This window comes from Quercus lobata, chromosome 12, assembly GCF_001633185.2.
Source record: "Quercus lobata isolate SW786 chromosome 12, ValleyOak3.0 Primary Assembly, whole genome shotgun sequence".
NCBI lineage: Eukaryota > Viridiplantae > Streptophyta > Magnoliopsida > Fagales > Fagaceae > Quercus > Quercus lobata.
The window spans coordinates 18,070,967-18,086,012 of NC_044915.1; the positions used below are offsets into that span (position 1 = coordinate 18,070,967).

The 15,046-nt window shown below is 33.6% G+C and overlaps 1 protein-coding gene and 1 long non-coding RNA gene across 3 annotated transcripts; one reads left to right on the top strand and one right to left on the bottom strand.

Moving 5' to 3' along the window:
- Positions 1–3,592: 3,592 nt before the first annotated feature.
- Positions 3,593–11,634, top strand: LOC115971215 (tetraspanin-10). Its single transcript, XM_031090982.1, has 11 exons — positions 3,593–3,837; positions 4,325–4,437; positions 4,558–4,612; positions 4,695–4,750; positions 9,832–9,879; positions 10,087–10,135; positions 10,266–10,349; positions 10,451–10,518; positions 10,859–10,984; positions 11,075–11,150; positions 11,266–11,634. The coding sequence occupies exons 1-11, from the start codon at positions 3,784–3,786 to the stop codon at positions 11,329–11,331; spliced, it is 795 nt and encodes a 264-aa protein (XP_030946842.1). The 5' UTR covers positions 3,593–3,783; the 3' UTR covers positions 11,332–11,634.
- A 94-nt stretch (positions 11,635–11,728) lies between these two features.
- LOC115971216 lies at positions 11,729–14,811 on the bottom strand. Of its 2 annotated transcripts, XR_004087260.1 has the most exons (4): positions 14,407–14,811; positions 13,613–13,687; positions 12,330–12,485; positions 11,729–12,235 (listed from the first exon to the last, which is right to left on the bottom strand). It is a non-coding gene; the product is annotated as an uncharacterized LOC115971216 (long non-coding RNA). The 2 variants fall into 2 exon arrangements; XR_004087259.1 differs by having other exon boundaries at positions 11,729–12,485.
- Between the last annotated feature and the right edge of the window lie 235 nt (positions 14,812–15,046).

The following is a 15,046-nucleotide window of genomic DNA, read 5'->3' on the forward strand; positions in this document are numbered from 1 at the left end:
TGTTCTCTCTATGCATAATATTTGTGGCAACTCCAAACTCCAACCTAAATGCCATAATCTTCAATTAGCCACCACCATCACAAATTTATCCAAGAAGTAATATTGGTCTCGTGCATGGATTTCACGGTGTTCGATCATTTTCGTAGTGGATTCCAAATAGTTACTGGGGCAACATAAACATTCATTTAGATATTTGCCCAATTCTAAACTAATATTTTAATTGGATTGGCCAACAACCCTTGTAGTCTGGTGGCTTTTTGGGGGAGATATCTAGGGTTGGATCCTCTAATATATAGTGTGCGTTGGGGACAAGTTGAAAGTTTGAACTTATTTGCAATTTCAGCTTGTTTTTACTACTATTCATGAGTCTTATTACATTTTTTGGTAATATTATATGAGTCTCACAGTACTATTTAGCTAACTTTTATATTTATCTACAATATTTTCAGCAAAAAGTTTTCAATTTCAGTTAAATAAACTAGGCGAAAACACTATTTTGGTTTTTACATTTTGGTGTCACAGTTAATTTGGTCTCTATATTTTGATAGCAGTCAATTTGATCTTTGTTATTTTTAACTTGCAATCAATTTGGTTCTTGCCGTTAATTCAAGAACGGAAAATGTTGACAAGGCTAACAAATTGCATAATTGGCACCCTTGATGCTTATGTCCTTTGCCTTGAAAATTTGACACCTACGGTCATAAAGATTTAAACTCTAAACTCTCTTCCCACTGACCAAATGCCATGGCTCTATCTCTCGCTCCTTATGAGTTATGACTTCTAAATCCAGTCTCTCTCTAGCCATTTCTTCCATGAAGGTCCATTTGGAAGTGGGTTTGGTGAGTATTTGTTCTATGTGATTTCATGATGTCCAAATCTGTTTTGCGTCTCTAGCTTAGACTCAGTGGCCAGAGCAATCTAAATAGCCATGGCACTGCAACCCCTCGTTCGTTGTAGCCACTCGTCACCATCACCACTCCAGGCAGTGGTTCTTGTTTCTCACGGCCAAACCCCAATCTCTCTAAACCCAATCTATAACCCTTTTCTCTCTCTTTGATTTAATTCTGCAAAGTCTCCTTGCTCTGTCATGACCCTCAGACGTCCATAAATCTCCGCCGAGTCTTTCCGCCGTCAAACCTTTGCCACTAATTCAATGCTAGAGAGAGATCAAAGAGTCAAAACCAAGCCATATTTAAAAATGGGTTTCTTGTTGGATTTGTTGCCTTTTCATGGGTTACGGGTATATGGTAGATGGTGAAATGAATTAGCTTTTTGTTATGCAAAGATTCTTTGGAATGATAATGAAATATTGGTTTTTCTTTTGTGGATGGTCATCTGGGCTAATAATTCAAAACAATCTCATAAAATTTAGCAACTGATTTAATTTTTTTGATCTCTTTGATTTCGCATTTTTGCTTTGATTTTTTTAGTTAGATCCACATTTGTTTAGTAACTTTAGTTCACCTGCTCCTGTTTGGTTCGTGAGAAAACATAGTGAAAATAATGGAGCATAAAATTTTGAATTCTCTATGTTTTTTTTTTTCTTTTGATTGCTAAGAAAATGCAAGAAAAACTAAGAATGCTCTAACATTTTTTTTTCTTTCTTTAAAATTGAGAAATTGATTTTATTTTTGAATTTAAGTGCTGACCTGGTTTTTTAAATATCTATTAAATATTTTTTATTATATTTTATTTGCCACATAAGCGAAAAGTGTGTTAATTGTGTAATCTGTTAGTCATGTAAGCATTTTCCGTTGATGAATTAACGGTAGAGATCAAATTGATTACAAATTGAAAATAATAAGGATCAAATTGATTGCTATTAAAATGTAAGGACCAAATTGACTGTGACACTAAAATGTAGAGACCAATGGTGTTTTCGCCAATAAACTATTCCCAAACGGATACTATAATGTTGTAAATAATAATAGTAGTAGATAGGGCAGAATATGGTCTTATTTGGGTGTGTGCAAATTGATTACCAAAGAAGGCTAAAAGGCCTGAGATTACCTTAAGATATCATGAGAGAGGGATATTATCTTTTGGGCAAAACTTAGATACGGTACTTAGGTGCAATTTCTTAGGTTCCCATTTTAAGATTCTATTATGTGGATTTTCCTTCATGAGATGGAAGTGTATTTTTTAGTTAAGTAGCCATATGGTTGAATCTTAAGAGGAGAATTTAAAGAACAGCACCTAAGGTACTGTACCTAAATTTTGTCCTTATCTTTTAAGTGTAGTATATAGATTTTGGGTCCGATTAATGTATACATTTATTTATTTTTATTTTTTTAGAAACAAGACTTCTATTATTATTTAAACCAAGTTAACCCTATCAGCCTAAAGTACATGATAAATAGGTGGTGGAACATCCTCCATCCACATGACACAATTTGGAAAATTAATTGACAATCTAATCAAATACCTTATTACCATCTCTTTTTGTATAAGAGTAGAGCAATTTTGAGAAAAAGTTAATGTACTCTTAGGGCATACATTGATAATTTATTTTAGCAAAATTTTCATGAAAAATTGAAGACGCTGTTAAAAAAGTTAGTCACTTTTTCATTTTTCTATAAAAATTTCCTAAAATAGTTTATTAATGTATAACCTAATCCTTAATAAAATCCTTAGATTTTTTACATTTTTCAATTAAATTTAAACACATAACTACATTAAATTTAATTTAATTTTCATTAAAAATGATAATACTTTTTTGGTTTTATTGGTCAATATATCCATACATTTGAATTTCATATATATATATATATATATATTTGAATTTCATTTGATAACTTGTACTACAACTAATTACCTATAACTATGTTTTGCCATTACAAATATTACTCAACTCCAGCACTTCATCCAATTTGGTATGAGTGTATGATAATGAATTAAACTATGACGCAGTAGTTATTACTAATAATTTAATCAGTAAAATATATGTTTTATTATACAAATACAACATAATGTTGCGGTACTTTTATGATTTTTTTATTATATATATTTAGTTATCAATTGAACCCCAATTACTAAGTAATTTAATATAACTATTTTTGCTAATTAATTGTTCTCTCTTTAACAAAACAAAGTACACATATTATGATAATTAAGAATTGTAAGTTCATTGTTTGACATGGTATTTAGACTTCAGAGTAAGTCAATAAAGTGGCATTTTATTTAACATGCTAAATTCATAATAATTTGCATAGCCTTATTCATTATTATTTGATCATATCACCAAAATATTCCCATATATTATCTAATGTATAATGTTGCCTTTATTTATTTATTTTTTAAAAAGTGAGAGAGAATGTATTTGTTGTGTGACTCATTAAAAAAAAAAAAAAACCGACATAGATACACTACACTCCTACACCCTTGTCCTACGGGGAACAAAAGTCTTTTTCTTTTCCCAACCGTCAACGTTTTTAACGTCTACCTTTGACTTCGAAGTTAGATTTCTGTTAAACGATGTCGTGTCGTGTATGGTAGCAATCTACGAGGAACATGAACCATGTGCATGTCTTTCATGTAGTGACGAAAGTGCCCTTCCTAATTTAACATTGGCCCCAGACAAGAAAACCCCTTCAGCTTATCCTACTTGCCCTTTCCCTTTTCTTCAAGTATGAGTGCCACTTTCTTCTCAAGAGCTCAGCTCAGAAGCGAGACTCTTTCTTTTAATATTTCATTATTTGTAAACACACAGAATTTCTGCCTTTTCTCTCTTCTTTGTTGCTTTGTGGGGAAGAGAAGACCGGAAGGTTAGAGACAAAAAGGGATATGGGCGTAGGAACAAGCACCTTTGTAATCAGATGGATCAACTTTCTCACCATGGTATGCTTCATGTCACCTTCTTGTTCTTTATATTTCAGTTTTGATTCTTTTTGTACATTTTGAAAAAAAAAAAAAAAAAGAGTTTCTTTCTTTTTGTGTGCTCCTACTCTTGGTTTTCTCTTGTGGTATTGTTACTTGTTAATCAGCTCATGTATGGGTTTGTTTCATTTGGGATATTTGATTTTTATCTGTTATTTACTATAGATTTGGGTTCTTGTTGCGAAATCAACTACAAAATTTACCCCGACATTGGTTTTGTAGTTGATTTCGCAAGTGCTTCTAGATGGTTTTTGCATTATAATGTAGTGGTTGTTAGTTCGTTACCTGTTGTGATTTGGTAATGTGAGTTATCAAAAAATATGTGGGCAACTCTAGCTAGTTGATGTGTAATTGAAATGGAAAACATGTAAAATGGAAGCAAAGAAGTAAATCTTGTGCCTTCTGTCTTCTCAATAAAGGGTTTATGCTTCTTACCCTCACTGTGCAGCTTTTAGCTTTAGCTGTCATAATTTTTGGAGTATGGATGAGCTCTCATCACGATGGCTGTCGAAGGTCCCTTGCGCTTCCAGTTTTAGGCCTTGGTGCCTTTATTTTTGTAATGTAAGTTTTACTTTCCGTTTTAGCCGATATTGATGCCTTATTTTACTGCTAATCTTTTCCCTTCCCCTTTTATTCCCTAAACTTCACATATAAGTTTTTTTTTTTTCCTTTGACCTTTAGATCTATAATCGGGTTCTTGGGCGCACTCAAAAACAGCTCCATTCTCTTGTGGATTGTATCCTTTCCATAATTGAATATATTTGTGATATCTACATTGTTGCCTCTCTTTTGGGTGCTCCTTGACATTTCACTTGCAGTATCTGATCATGTTATGCTTCATTTTGGTGGGAATTCTGGTATTCACAGTATTGGCGTAAGTATATGTGATGAAGAATGTGAAATTGATTTGTCATCTAAACTGAAGCTTACAATAGGATTTAGATAATTTTTTGCCCTGGAATTTTTTCATTGAAATTTCTAAGCTTTTCTGCAAATGCTATGAAGTTAAGCATGTTATGATTCTAAATAACTGTTGTTACTAACTTATAAATTTCTATTTTAATGTTTCAGATTAAATATAAATTGCTCATATGCCTACTAAGGTGGCATTTTTTTAAGAGATCTATTCATGTGAAAATTCTCACAGGGAGTATTCAAAAGAAAAAAAAAAAATATATATATATATATATATATTTAATTGGTGTTACTGTTATATGTCTAAAAAAGAATGGAGAATGAGTGGATAATCTCTTGTGACATTGTTTGAGTGCTAAAGTGCTTGGGGATTTAGTTTTTGCTCTTTTTGATGTTATTTGGGTGCTTTCTAATTCTGTCAGTGAAATTATTAGGGAGTGGGTATGGGAGTTTGGTGACAATGACATAAGATTGCCTTGAAAATTTATGCTATTATGCTTGAGGTGGAATTTGGATTTCTAAAGCTTTTAAAGGGTTGAATGACCATTACATTACATTAAGATCACCTTTCTCAGAAGCACCTATATCCCTTTGGAAGTGGATCTTTCCACTACTTTCTTTCATGGTTTCTCTTTTTAGCAAGCATTGATACTATGTTCTTTCTAGCTCTTTAAGGGCTTGAGTCATTGAATATTTTGCCACATATATGGGAGCTTGACCTTTGGTGCATTATAAAAAAATTATTAACTCTTAAAAAAAAAAAAGGATGTTTATTGAATCAGTTATATGGCTTCAGAACATAACATGGCAACCTCAAAACGTGGTGAAAGATGTGGGAGAGGAAAAGTGGAATACTATTGTGTGGCTAATTTTATGACAAATGGGACAATACACAGGCACCAGATATCCCCTTCCAGATTCTTTTGACTTGAATAAAGAAATGGTTATTGACACTGAATGTTATATTGAGGAGTATATGAAGTTAGTTCCGTAGTATCTATTGCAGAGACCCTTATACTTATTTTTATATTTATTTTGATTATTTATTCTTAATAATAATTTTTTATTACTATAAATTATTAATATAAGAAATATATAATAAAATAAAAGATTAGATTATAGAAATAATTATTTCTAAAAAATTAGAAAGTTATTTAAAGGAATTTCTTTATACCTTCTGAAACCTCTTAGTGACATATGGTGAACAGTATTCAGGAGTACTAATATATATTAGTATGCCAAAGGAGAGTAGTGCTGAACCATCTCTCTAATTTTCTTTTTAGAAGGAATAATCGGAAGTCACTTATGTGATTACCAAAAGAGAAATCATTGATGAAATTGACTGGAAGCATGGTTGATAGGAAGCATCATATGGTACTGGAAGCCTCTATGTTGTGTAAAATTGTGTTCTGATGAGTTTTCTGGTTTACATTGGAATGCATTGCCTTTCCTTAATTGCCAGCTGATGCAGGGATTCAAGTTGTGGTATTAATATGTTTGATGTCTGTATGCAACTTCTGTGGAAGTGATTTCTTTGAAGATAATGTTGATTAAATACGTAGATGTAATCTTTCGTAATAATCTGGAGCTGCTGTTATCATTTTCTTCACTTTTACATTGTTTTTTAGTATATAAAAATTCCAATTTGTTATGTTTTGACTTAAGGAATGCTTATATAGAATAACAGTGGTTTTAGTATGAAGGACATGTTAAGAAGTAACAAAAGTTTGCTTTAAAATAGGACCGATCTGCAGAAAAGAATACTTGTGGTTGATACCAATTAGTATGCTTTAAAATAGGACAGATCTGCAGAAAAGAATACTTGTGGTTGATACCAGCTAGTATACTTTAAAATAGGACAGATCTGCAGAAAAGAATACTTGTGGTTGATACCAATTAGTCTATTGGGGATACATATCTGACTCCTAAGTTTTGGGATTGAGGTGGCGGTGGTGTTACACAAAAGCATTAAATTTATCTGGTTAGGGTGACTCCTATTTTTGTTTCTGATCTAAATTTTTTTGGACCATTTGTTTTAGGCAGGAGAAATGTAGTACGTCTGACGCAGGACAACCAGAACAAAACTAAAACAACAATAAAATAAAGGGATATGACCTAAGAATCAGCACCTAGGCCTTGCTTGGAGACAGCACCAAGCGGGGAAACCACTAGGAGTTAGTACCTAGGGTGGACTTGGAGTTAGCACCAAACCAAGGAAAAACCAAATGGTCATTGTTTTCATTCATCAAAATATCAACTATCTTCTCAAGGAGTACAATAGGTTACTTATAAAAGATTACTAAACCCTAGTTCTAATTGGCTATGAAACTCTAATTGCCTTATTACAAAAATAACCTTGCTTCTAAATTAAAATATTAATAGCTTAATAAACTACTAGGACCTAAAACATAAATAATATTAAATAAAAATCTTCTTGCATCTCTTGCATCATTCTCTTCTGGTTGGAGGAAACTCGACCTCGAGTTTTAAAGCATTGAAGGATTAGGATGCTGACAAATAACATTTGCTTCAAGTCTGAAATCACCTTAGGGAGCACAGGGAAAAGAAAAACCTAGAATTCCACCACATCAAACTCATTTGGACTCACAAAATCAATGTGTGGAATTAGTATAATCTCTTCTTGAACCTTATAAACCATAGGAAGCACTGTGGTTTTGACCTCTTCGACTTCACCAAGATGTAGATCTTCAAGGACTGTAGAGGGTTGATCAGAAGCACATTCAACAACTTCAACTTTCACATCATGTGCACCCTCAAGCTTGCTGGGTAGTTTTTGAGTGGGTTTCATTATCTTTTCTAGTTGGGCATTAATCCTAGTGATTATTTGCTCTCCCAATGTCCACGAAATAGGTGAAATATTCTGATTTGCCTTTCTTACAATAGAAAAAGTGAACTAAGAAGATCCAAGGAAATGTCTTCACTTTCATTTATGACCAGACTCATAATTGTGTCCATGGCTGAAAGTACAACAGGTGGATGGTTGGACCTAATCATCTTCAAGAAACTTTGAAACATATCAACAACCAATGCATCACACTCAAGATCCAACATCACCAAGCATAACTTGACATTTGCAATGGTATCAAGAATTGAAGTCACCTTCTTATAAGAGCGAGTAGACACATGAGACATATTTTCACATGTTGCCACAATCAATTGAAATATTTCTTTCATTTGCTCATCCTTATATGGGGCATTTGGTGTTGTTATTCTTGTAATCTCAATAATGCAAGATACAACTGAAACCTTCACATCCATTTCAGCATGTCTCAAAAGTTTATTATTGATCAGAGCCTTTATTGAGGGAAAAAGTGCATCTCGCATTGATTTGGATGGTACTTGCTCCACGTATGCTAACAAATTTTCAACTTCATCAAGAAGAGTAAGGAGGTCATCAATGGAGAAAGGAGGGTTAAGGAGTCTATTCCCAGCCTCCTTAAGCTGCTTTTCAAGTTCACTATGAAAGGAAGTCATTTTTATTTTTATTTTTAGCTCAAACTTAGGGGCACAAAACACAGAGATTGAAAGTTGAAACTGATGTTCTTATTTTTTTATTTTTGTGTGTGTGTGTGTGTGGGGGGTGGGGGGGCTGGGTCTTCTACTTTTAAAGGAAAACTAGTGTTGTATAAGTTGGGCTTAGGGCTTGTTAAATGGATCGGGCTGTGGGTTTTGCAATAGTATGACTTTTATTATTTATTTATTTTTTATATTGGGTGCTGGCCTATTGGATTGAGCTAATTTTATAATGGGCTGTGTTGGGTTCTTTATTTGGGCCGGGTAAAATTGTGTTTGAGTGGCTAATGGGTCAAGTACAATTTTGAAAGGCAAATGCGTTGGGTTTTTTTTTTTTTTTTTTTTTTTTTTTTTTAACAAAAAGCTTGGTTACGGAAATGGCTAAAGAAGGGAAATAGGGGAATTCAGACAGGCCAGTGGGTTACCTCATGAGATTGGATGGATGCAGGTTTGGCGTTGCAGTAGAACCAGCGGCATGTGAGGCTGAGGCTTCCGATGGTGTTGTGGTTGTGGTGGTTGGCCCCTCCGGCAGCTTGTGATGGCTGTGGGCAGCGGCTTTGGAACGACGGGGTGAGATTGGCATTAACGAATTCTTGCGGTACTGTTCTGGTGGAGTGGGTTATGGGTTTTCTGGATCTGGTTTCCTTTATGGTGGTTGGCTTTTGTGTGGGTATTGTGGTTTGATGGGATGAGAAACCTGACAATGATTTTTTTTTTTTTTTTTTTTTTGGGGTGATATTTTCTGGTTCTTTCTTGCGATGATGCTTCAAACAGATTGATGTTTGCTCTGATACCAAATATGACGCAGGACAACCCGAACAAAACTGAAACAACAATAAAATAAAGGGATATGACCTAGGAGTTAGCACTAGGCCTTACTTGGAGACAGTACCAAGTGGGGAAACCACTAGGAGTTAGCACCTAGGGTGGACTTGGAGTCAACACCAGACCAAGGAAAGACCAAACGGCCATTGTTTTCATTCATCAAAATATCAACTATCTCCTCAAAGAGTACAATAGGTTGCTTATAAAAGATTACTAAACCCTAGTTCTAATTAGTTAGGAAATCCTAATTGCCTTATTACGAAAATAACCTTGCTTCCAAATTAAAATATTAATAGCCTAATAAACTACTAGGACCTAAAACATAAAAAATACAATTGACTTGTAAACATAAATAATACTAAATAAAAATCTTCTTGCATCTCTTGCATCAACGTCTTTTGGATCTATTATGGTCTTTCTTCATTTGATATTAACGATATTGATATTCAAATATTTTAAGGTGAATGCTATGAGAAAAACAGGACTTTGAGTCCAAACAATGACACTATATGACTTATTTTTTGATAAGTAACATTATATGACCTATATTCTCTTGGTTATTGGTTTAATCTTCATTTTTCCTTCTCCATAAGTATTGTTAGAAGTATTCTAAACAAGTAACAAACTCACTTCAATTAGTGCTTGTTTAAATTTTATCTTTCTCTCTGCCTGTACTTGTAGGTTTATTGTAACGAATAATGGAACAGGTCATAGCGCTCCTGGTTTGAGGTGAGAATACATGTAATTCACTGATAAAAACGTTTTTTCTCCTCAGTTTGATTTTGGGGTAGTAAAATGCTATTATGCTATTATTGCAGAAATTCCTTTGCAAATGATAAAACATTCATTACTTCTTTGTTGTTTTGATTCTCTTTTTCATGGGTCAACTAGGGTTGGTTTGACATCTGCAATTAATCTCATCTTTTCTATGGTTAGGTACAAAGAGTATCAACTTCAAGACTACCATTCATGGTTTCTAAAACATGTGAGAATCTTTGGTCATAAGCAATGTGAATAATAGTTTCAAGCAAATTTAGAAAGAAGAAAAATGCAATGTGAAAAATATTAGTGCGAACTTTGTTATGTATTTATGCTTGATGTTGGACTTTGTTTAGCTGAACAATACCCATAACTGGGAGCACTTGAAGAACTGTCTTGTCAAATCTGAAGACTGCAATGACCTATCGAAAAGATACAAGGTTTTACTTTTGAATTTTTGTATTAAATTTTAAATATGCTCATCTGTCTCCAGCGACATTCCTTCCATTTGGTTTTACATTTTTTTACTTGTTGATTGCAGACTCTTAAACAATATAAATTGGCAAAACTGAGCCCCATTGAGGCTGGATGCTGTCGACCACCATCTGAGTAACTGTCTCACTGTTCTTTGTCAAAATTTCATCCTCCCCTCATAAATGGTTTTTTGTTTCCTCTTTTTCAAATGAATATGATTCCTCTACTGTATACATTTTAATAGTCACTTTCCATGTTCAATTTGTCTGTGTTATGTCATTCATTTATGTGTAGAATATAAATAATCCTCTTCATGTAAAAATGTAACATTCCAACAGTACTTTTCATATATACATATATGTGTGTGTGTGTGATTATAGTTTAAATTGTGCATTTGCCATTTATTCAGACAATAATTCAGAATAGTGATGATGTTACTGACTTTATTATTTGTTTGAATTCAACTTAATCATAGATGTGGTTATCCTCCTGTCAATGCTTCATACTATGACTTGAGCTTTCATCCAATTAGTTCCAACAAAGACTGCAAACTTTATAAAAATTCGCGGGCCATCAAGTGCTATAATTGTGATTCCTGCAAGTAAGCATCATGAGTTCCTCATGGTCTTTTCCTATGTTTCTTACCCATTTAAATGTTTCTACATTTGCTTTTCCTTGATCATGTTTCCAGGGCTGGTGTTGCACAATACATGAAAATTGAGTGGAGAGTGGTAGCAATCTTCAATGTTATTTTATTTCTTCTCTTGGTGAGACTCTTCCTTTAACCAATTTGTTCTGATCATGAAAGTATCTTTCCATATTGTCCTTTTAGTCAGTACTTAATGCCCTGATCTCTGTATTTCATTATGTTGTGCAATGCAGGCAATGATATACTTTGTGGGATGCTGTGCAAGACGCAATGCTGCCAGGGGCCATCCTAAAGTTTAAAGAGGACCCATTAATATTCAGGAACATTCATTTGAAGCGGACAAACACAATGGCCGTGAAGTTCAACCCATTCACTATTTGACTAGATTTTTCTGGTAGTTATTTTACCTGAAATGAAGCGTTAAAGTAAACTTATTGTCTCATGCAATGGATTGGAAGTTTGGTAGGTCGTTTCACCAGAAGCAATGAATGCAATTGTGTTCAAATGTTAGCTTCTGATGTTATGTAAACAAAATGTATAATTTATGTAACCATCTGAGATTTGAGTATGAAATATAATTTCTCTCTCCCTCTCTCTCTCTCTCTCTCTCTCTCTCTCTCTCTCTCTGTGATAAGTAGTTTCTTTCATGTCCTCTTAACATAAATAGAACAAACACTAAAAGGTTAGCCCACTAGCTTTAACTCAAAAGACCCATTTTTTATTTTTAAATTGAGTCATTAATGTTATTCCAAAGTTACAGCTTCTTTCAAAGGATAACAAGGTTATGTAATCAATCCAAGATTGATACTTCTGGGTTGTCTTACATCAAAAGCTAGATACCTCAATCTCGTCAGAGAATAAGCCTGTAGGACCAGTTTCAGGCAGCGAAGAAAACAGCACAGGACCTCTTGCACCTTCACGAGGACTCAATTTTACAATGTCACATGTCATCTCTGTTTTGACCCTTCCTGGATGGATAGAATTTATATGGTGTTGAGGGATCCTTTTTGCAATGAGTTTTGTATAGGCATTTACAGCAGCTTTGGATACCTTATAGGCTGATACAGTTTTCGGCCAACCATTGGCCTCCAACTTTTGCTCATTGAAATCCCTTAAAAATCATCGCAAAACCTCGTCTATTTTCTCATCTATTAGATCATTAACATTCTCTAGCACTGCTTTAGCCCTCTCATTTTTGATAAACTGGGATAGCAAGATGAAACTATGATAGGTTACATGTTTCCAGTACTTTTATGTATTGCAAATCAAGGATGAATACCTTATTGTGTTTTATTACCTTTAGCTGTCCATGGAAGGAGGAGATATTCGCTATTCTTGCTGATTGGGAGAGTTGCAGAAGGGGAAGAAATGCTTCAGTTACTCCTTTGGTTCCATAGTAATTCGTTTTCACCCATTCTTCTGCCTCCTCATAAGTCTGCTTGAGAATATCCTTCTGCAAGTGGGCATTTTCATCAATCACCTTCTAGAATTTAAAATTTTTTAGTCTTGCTTGCCAATCAATTGAGAAGTTAAGCAATGCTTGCTGCAAAAACATAGCGGGTATTGTGGCTACATTACTTCAGTCTAGTTTTAGCTAAAGACTTGCTTCTATACTCTGGTTTACATTTGGTACAGGTCATGACTGAAGCTAAATAAGCAGTCTGGCAGTCTAGTAATAAACAAAATTCCCATCTGATCAGTTCTAAATTTTAGAGCCAAAACATTTTGACATTATAATTTCTTCAAATCAAGATTGTTGCCAAAATTGTATGAAAGTGCATATGTATCCAGCAAACAGTGTAATATATATTAATTTGTTAGGAAATAATATTAATGATTATTTATTAGTTGTTTCAAGTTTGTAGAGAATTACCATGTTTATTAGTAATTTAGTATTAGTTAAGATAGGGCTTAGTGTGAGTAGGAAGTTATTGGCATTTGAGTTGTGTTTGGATTGTATTATTAGTGTTAGTGGTGTCCTAGTTTTAGGAGCATGGCTATTGAGGCCATAAATAGCTGGAGTTATTTTCAATAAATGATATTAAGATCAAATTGGATCCTAATTAGTTCCCAAATGTTATGATTTCCTTGTGGGTTCTAGTTAGCTCAAATGGTAAAGTCTCTGATGGTTGTATAAGAGATCAGGTTCAATCTCTGGTAATATCAAAAACTGATTGGTGTCTTAATCTGATGATAAAGAGCTATCATTAGAAATAGACGCTATAGGTTGAAATTCTCTATAAAAAAAAAAAAAGTTAGGATTTCCTCAACCAAATTTAAACTTTATCCCATTGTTATCTTTTGTTTTTATTACGTATATTAGAATCCTCCTAAAAAAAGTGTAACCAAAATTCTACATATTCATCTCTAAAAATTTCTATTTTCCCTCCCCAAAAAATGTGTACGTATCAGACAGATTGTTGACATTTTTATCCTTCTATATCAGTATATTCCCTAAATTCTGTTCATTTGAAGGGGAATACATTCTCTATAAGTGGAATTATAAAGAATGTTAACAATATATTATTGAAAACATCTTGGTTTATGCATGAATACCGATAGAAGAATTTAGAGACTTACTACATTGCCAGCAAGTACAAAGGCCCTGTAGGCTTCACAGTTTATGACTAGTCCACCATCTCCTGCGTTGTTTACCTACATAGATGCAACCTTATTAATACTCTAGAGGAATAATTACATCTCTGCTAATATTTTTTAAGGTCAATTCTTCTACTAAACTATAAAATCTAATCATCTGATTGATTATAGGCAAAATGCCCCCCTGCCATTAATAATTTCTGTTAACCTAATAATTCTAATGTAAAAATTCACAAACTAAGAATGGGAGAGATTCACGACAGTTCTCAATTTATAATTTTCCATTGATATTTTGAAATTTATGAAAATTGTATCAGCAAGGGGTATTTTGTCTATCACAAATCAATTAGGGGACACATTGATCAATTTTATAATTTATTTTACAAGATTGAATTTGGTCTTATAGTTCAGAAGAAAATCACAATTAACCTTATTTTATAAGTAAATTATCATGCAGAATTCCAAAACTAATTAAAGCAAGTTTTTTCTTTATTTTTCCTGTAAGTAAATCTATTTATATGATTCCTAATGTCTTGCAAAATGCAATGATGAATTTATAATATTAATGTCCAGAATTTAAGTGAATCAAAATTTAGAAATTCATGGTAGAGATGCCACCTAAGAAGCACTAATACAGGTAAATGCTAAAAACCATAAATTATAGTATATAAATAATAAAACTACTACTATATAGAAACATGTAATTTGATAGCGAGAAAATGAGTGAAAGAGAGAATGAAATATATGTAAATCAAGTTTTCCGAAATGTGACTAACAAGTATATCAAGTTTTCCGAAATGGGCTTCAATAAATTTTGCATATGAAGCTATGCTGGCCTGTTCTTTCACATCAAGTCGATGAAAATCCACATGAGACAACCCAGAAACTTTGAGATTTTCCACAGCTTCTACGCCTCTCTTCTCATCTCTAGAATCTAGCAGTTAATATGACCACAAATCCAGCAGATGCTAACTGACGACAGATCTCCAGCCCAATGCCTTTGTTGGCCCCTGTAACCGAAGCACACCTGACATGAATGCCAACTCAAAGTTAGGACAAATTCCTTGCTGATCTCCAGCAGCGTTTAAAAAATCCTTTTCACTGTTGAACTAGTGTCGGTGCTCTGATACAAAACCAAAACAAAGCAGTCAACTGATGCTAATGGAAGATTAAATTTAAAGATCATGATAATAGTAGGAGTAATATATTATTGTCCGATAAGCCTTCCCATAAGGTCTATTTATTTTGGTCCAGCCATGGGGAGCCCAATTAGAAAAGTTTCAAATTAAAGCGTGGCACACCAAACACCAGCTACAGTATCCTCACATATTTGGCACGGTACGGACATCTGTGCCATATGGTTTTATTCTTTTTTTTATTCCTCTTTCTCTCTCATCCCAATTATCTCTTTTGTCT

What these genes read in the sequence shown, in the direction of transcription:
- LOC115971215 (XM_031090982.1), top strand. Translation starts at nt 3,784, where the DNA reads ATGGGCGTAGGAACAAGCACCTTTGTAATCAGATGGATCAACTTTCTC. An exon ending in GGATCAACTTTCTCACCATG is followed by an intron (nt 3,838 to 4,324) that starts GTATGCTTCATG and finishes CTCACTGTGCAG; the next exon opens with CTTTTAGCTTTAGCTGTCAT. An exon ending in GGTGCCTTTATTTTTGTAAT is followed by an intron (nt 4,438 to 4,557) that starts GTAAGTTTTACT and finishes TTTGACCTTTAG; the next exon opens with ATCTATAATCGGGTTCTTGG.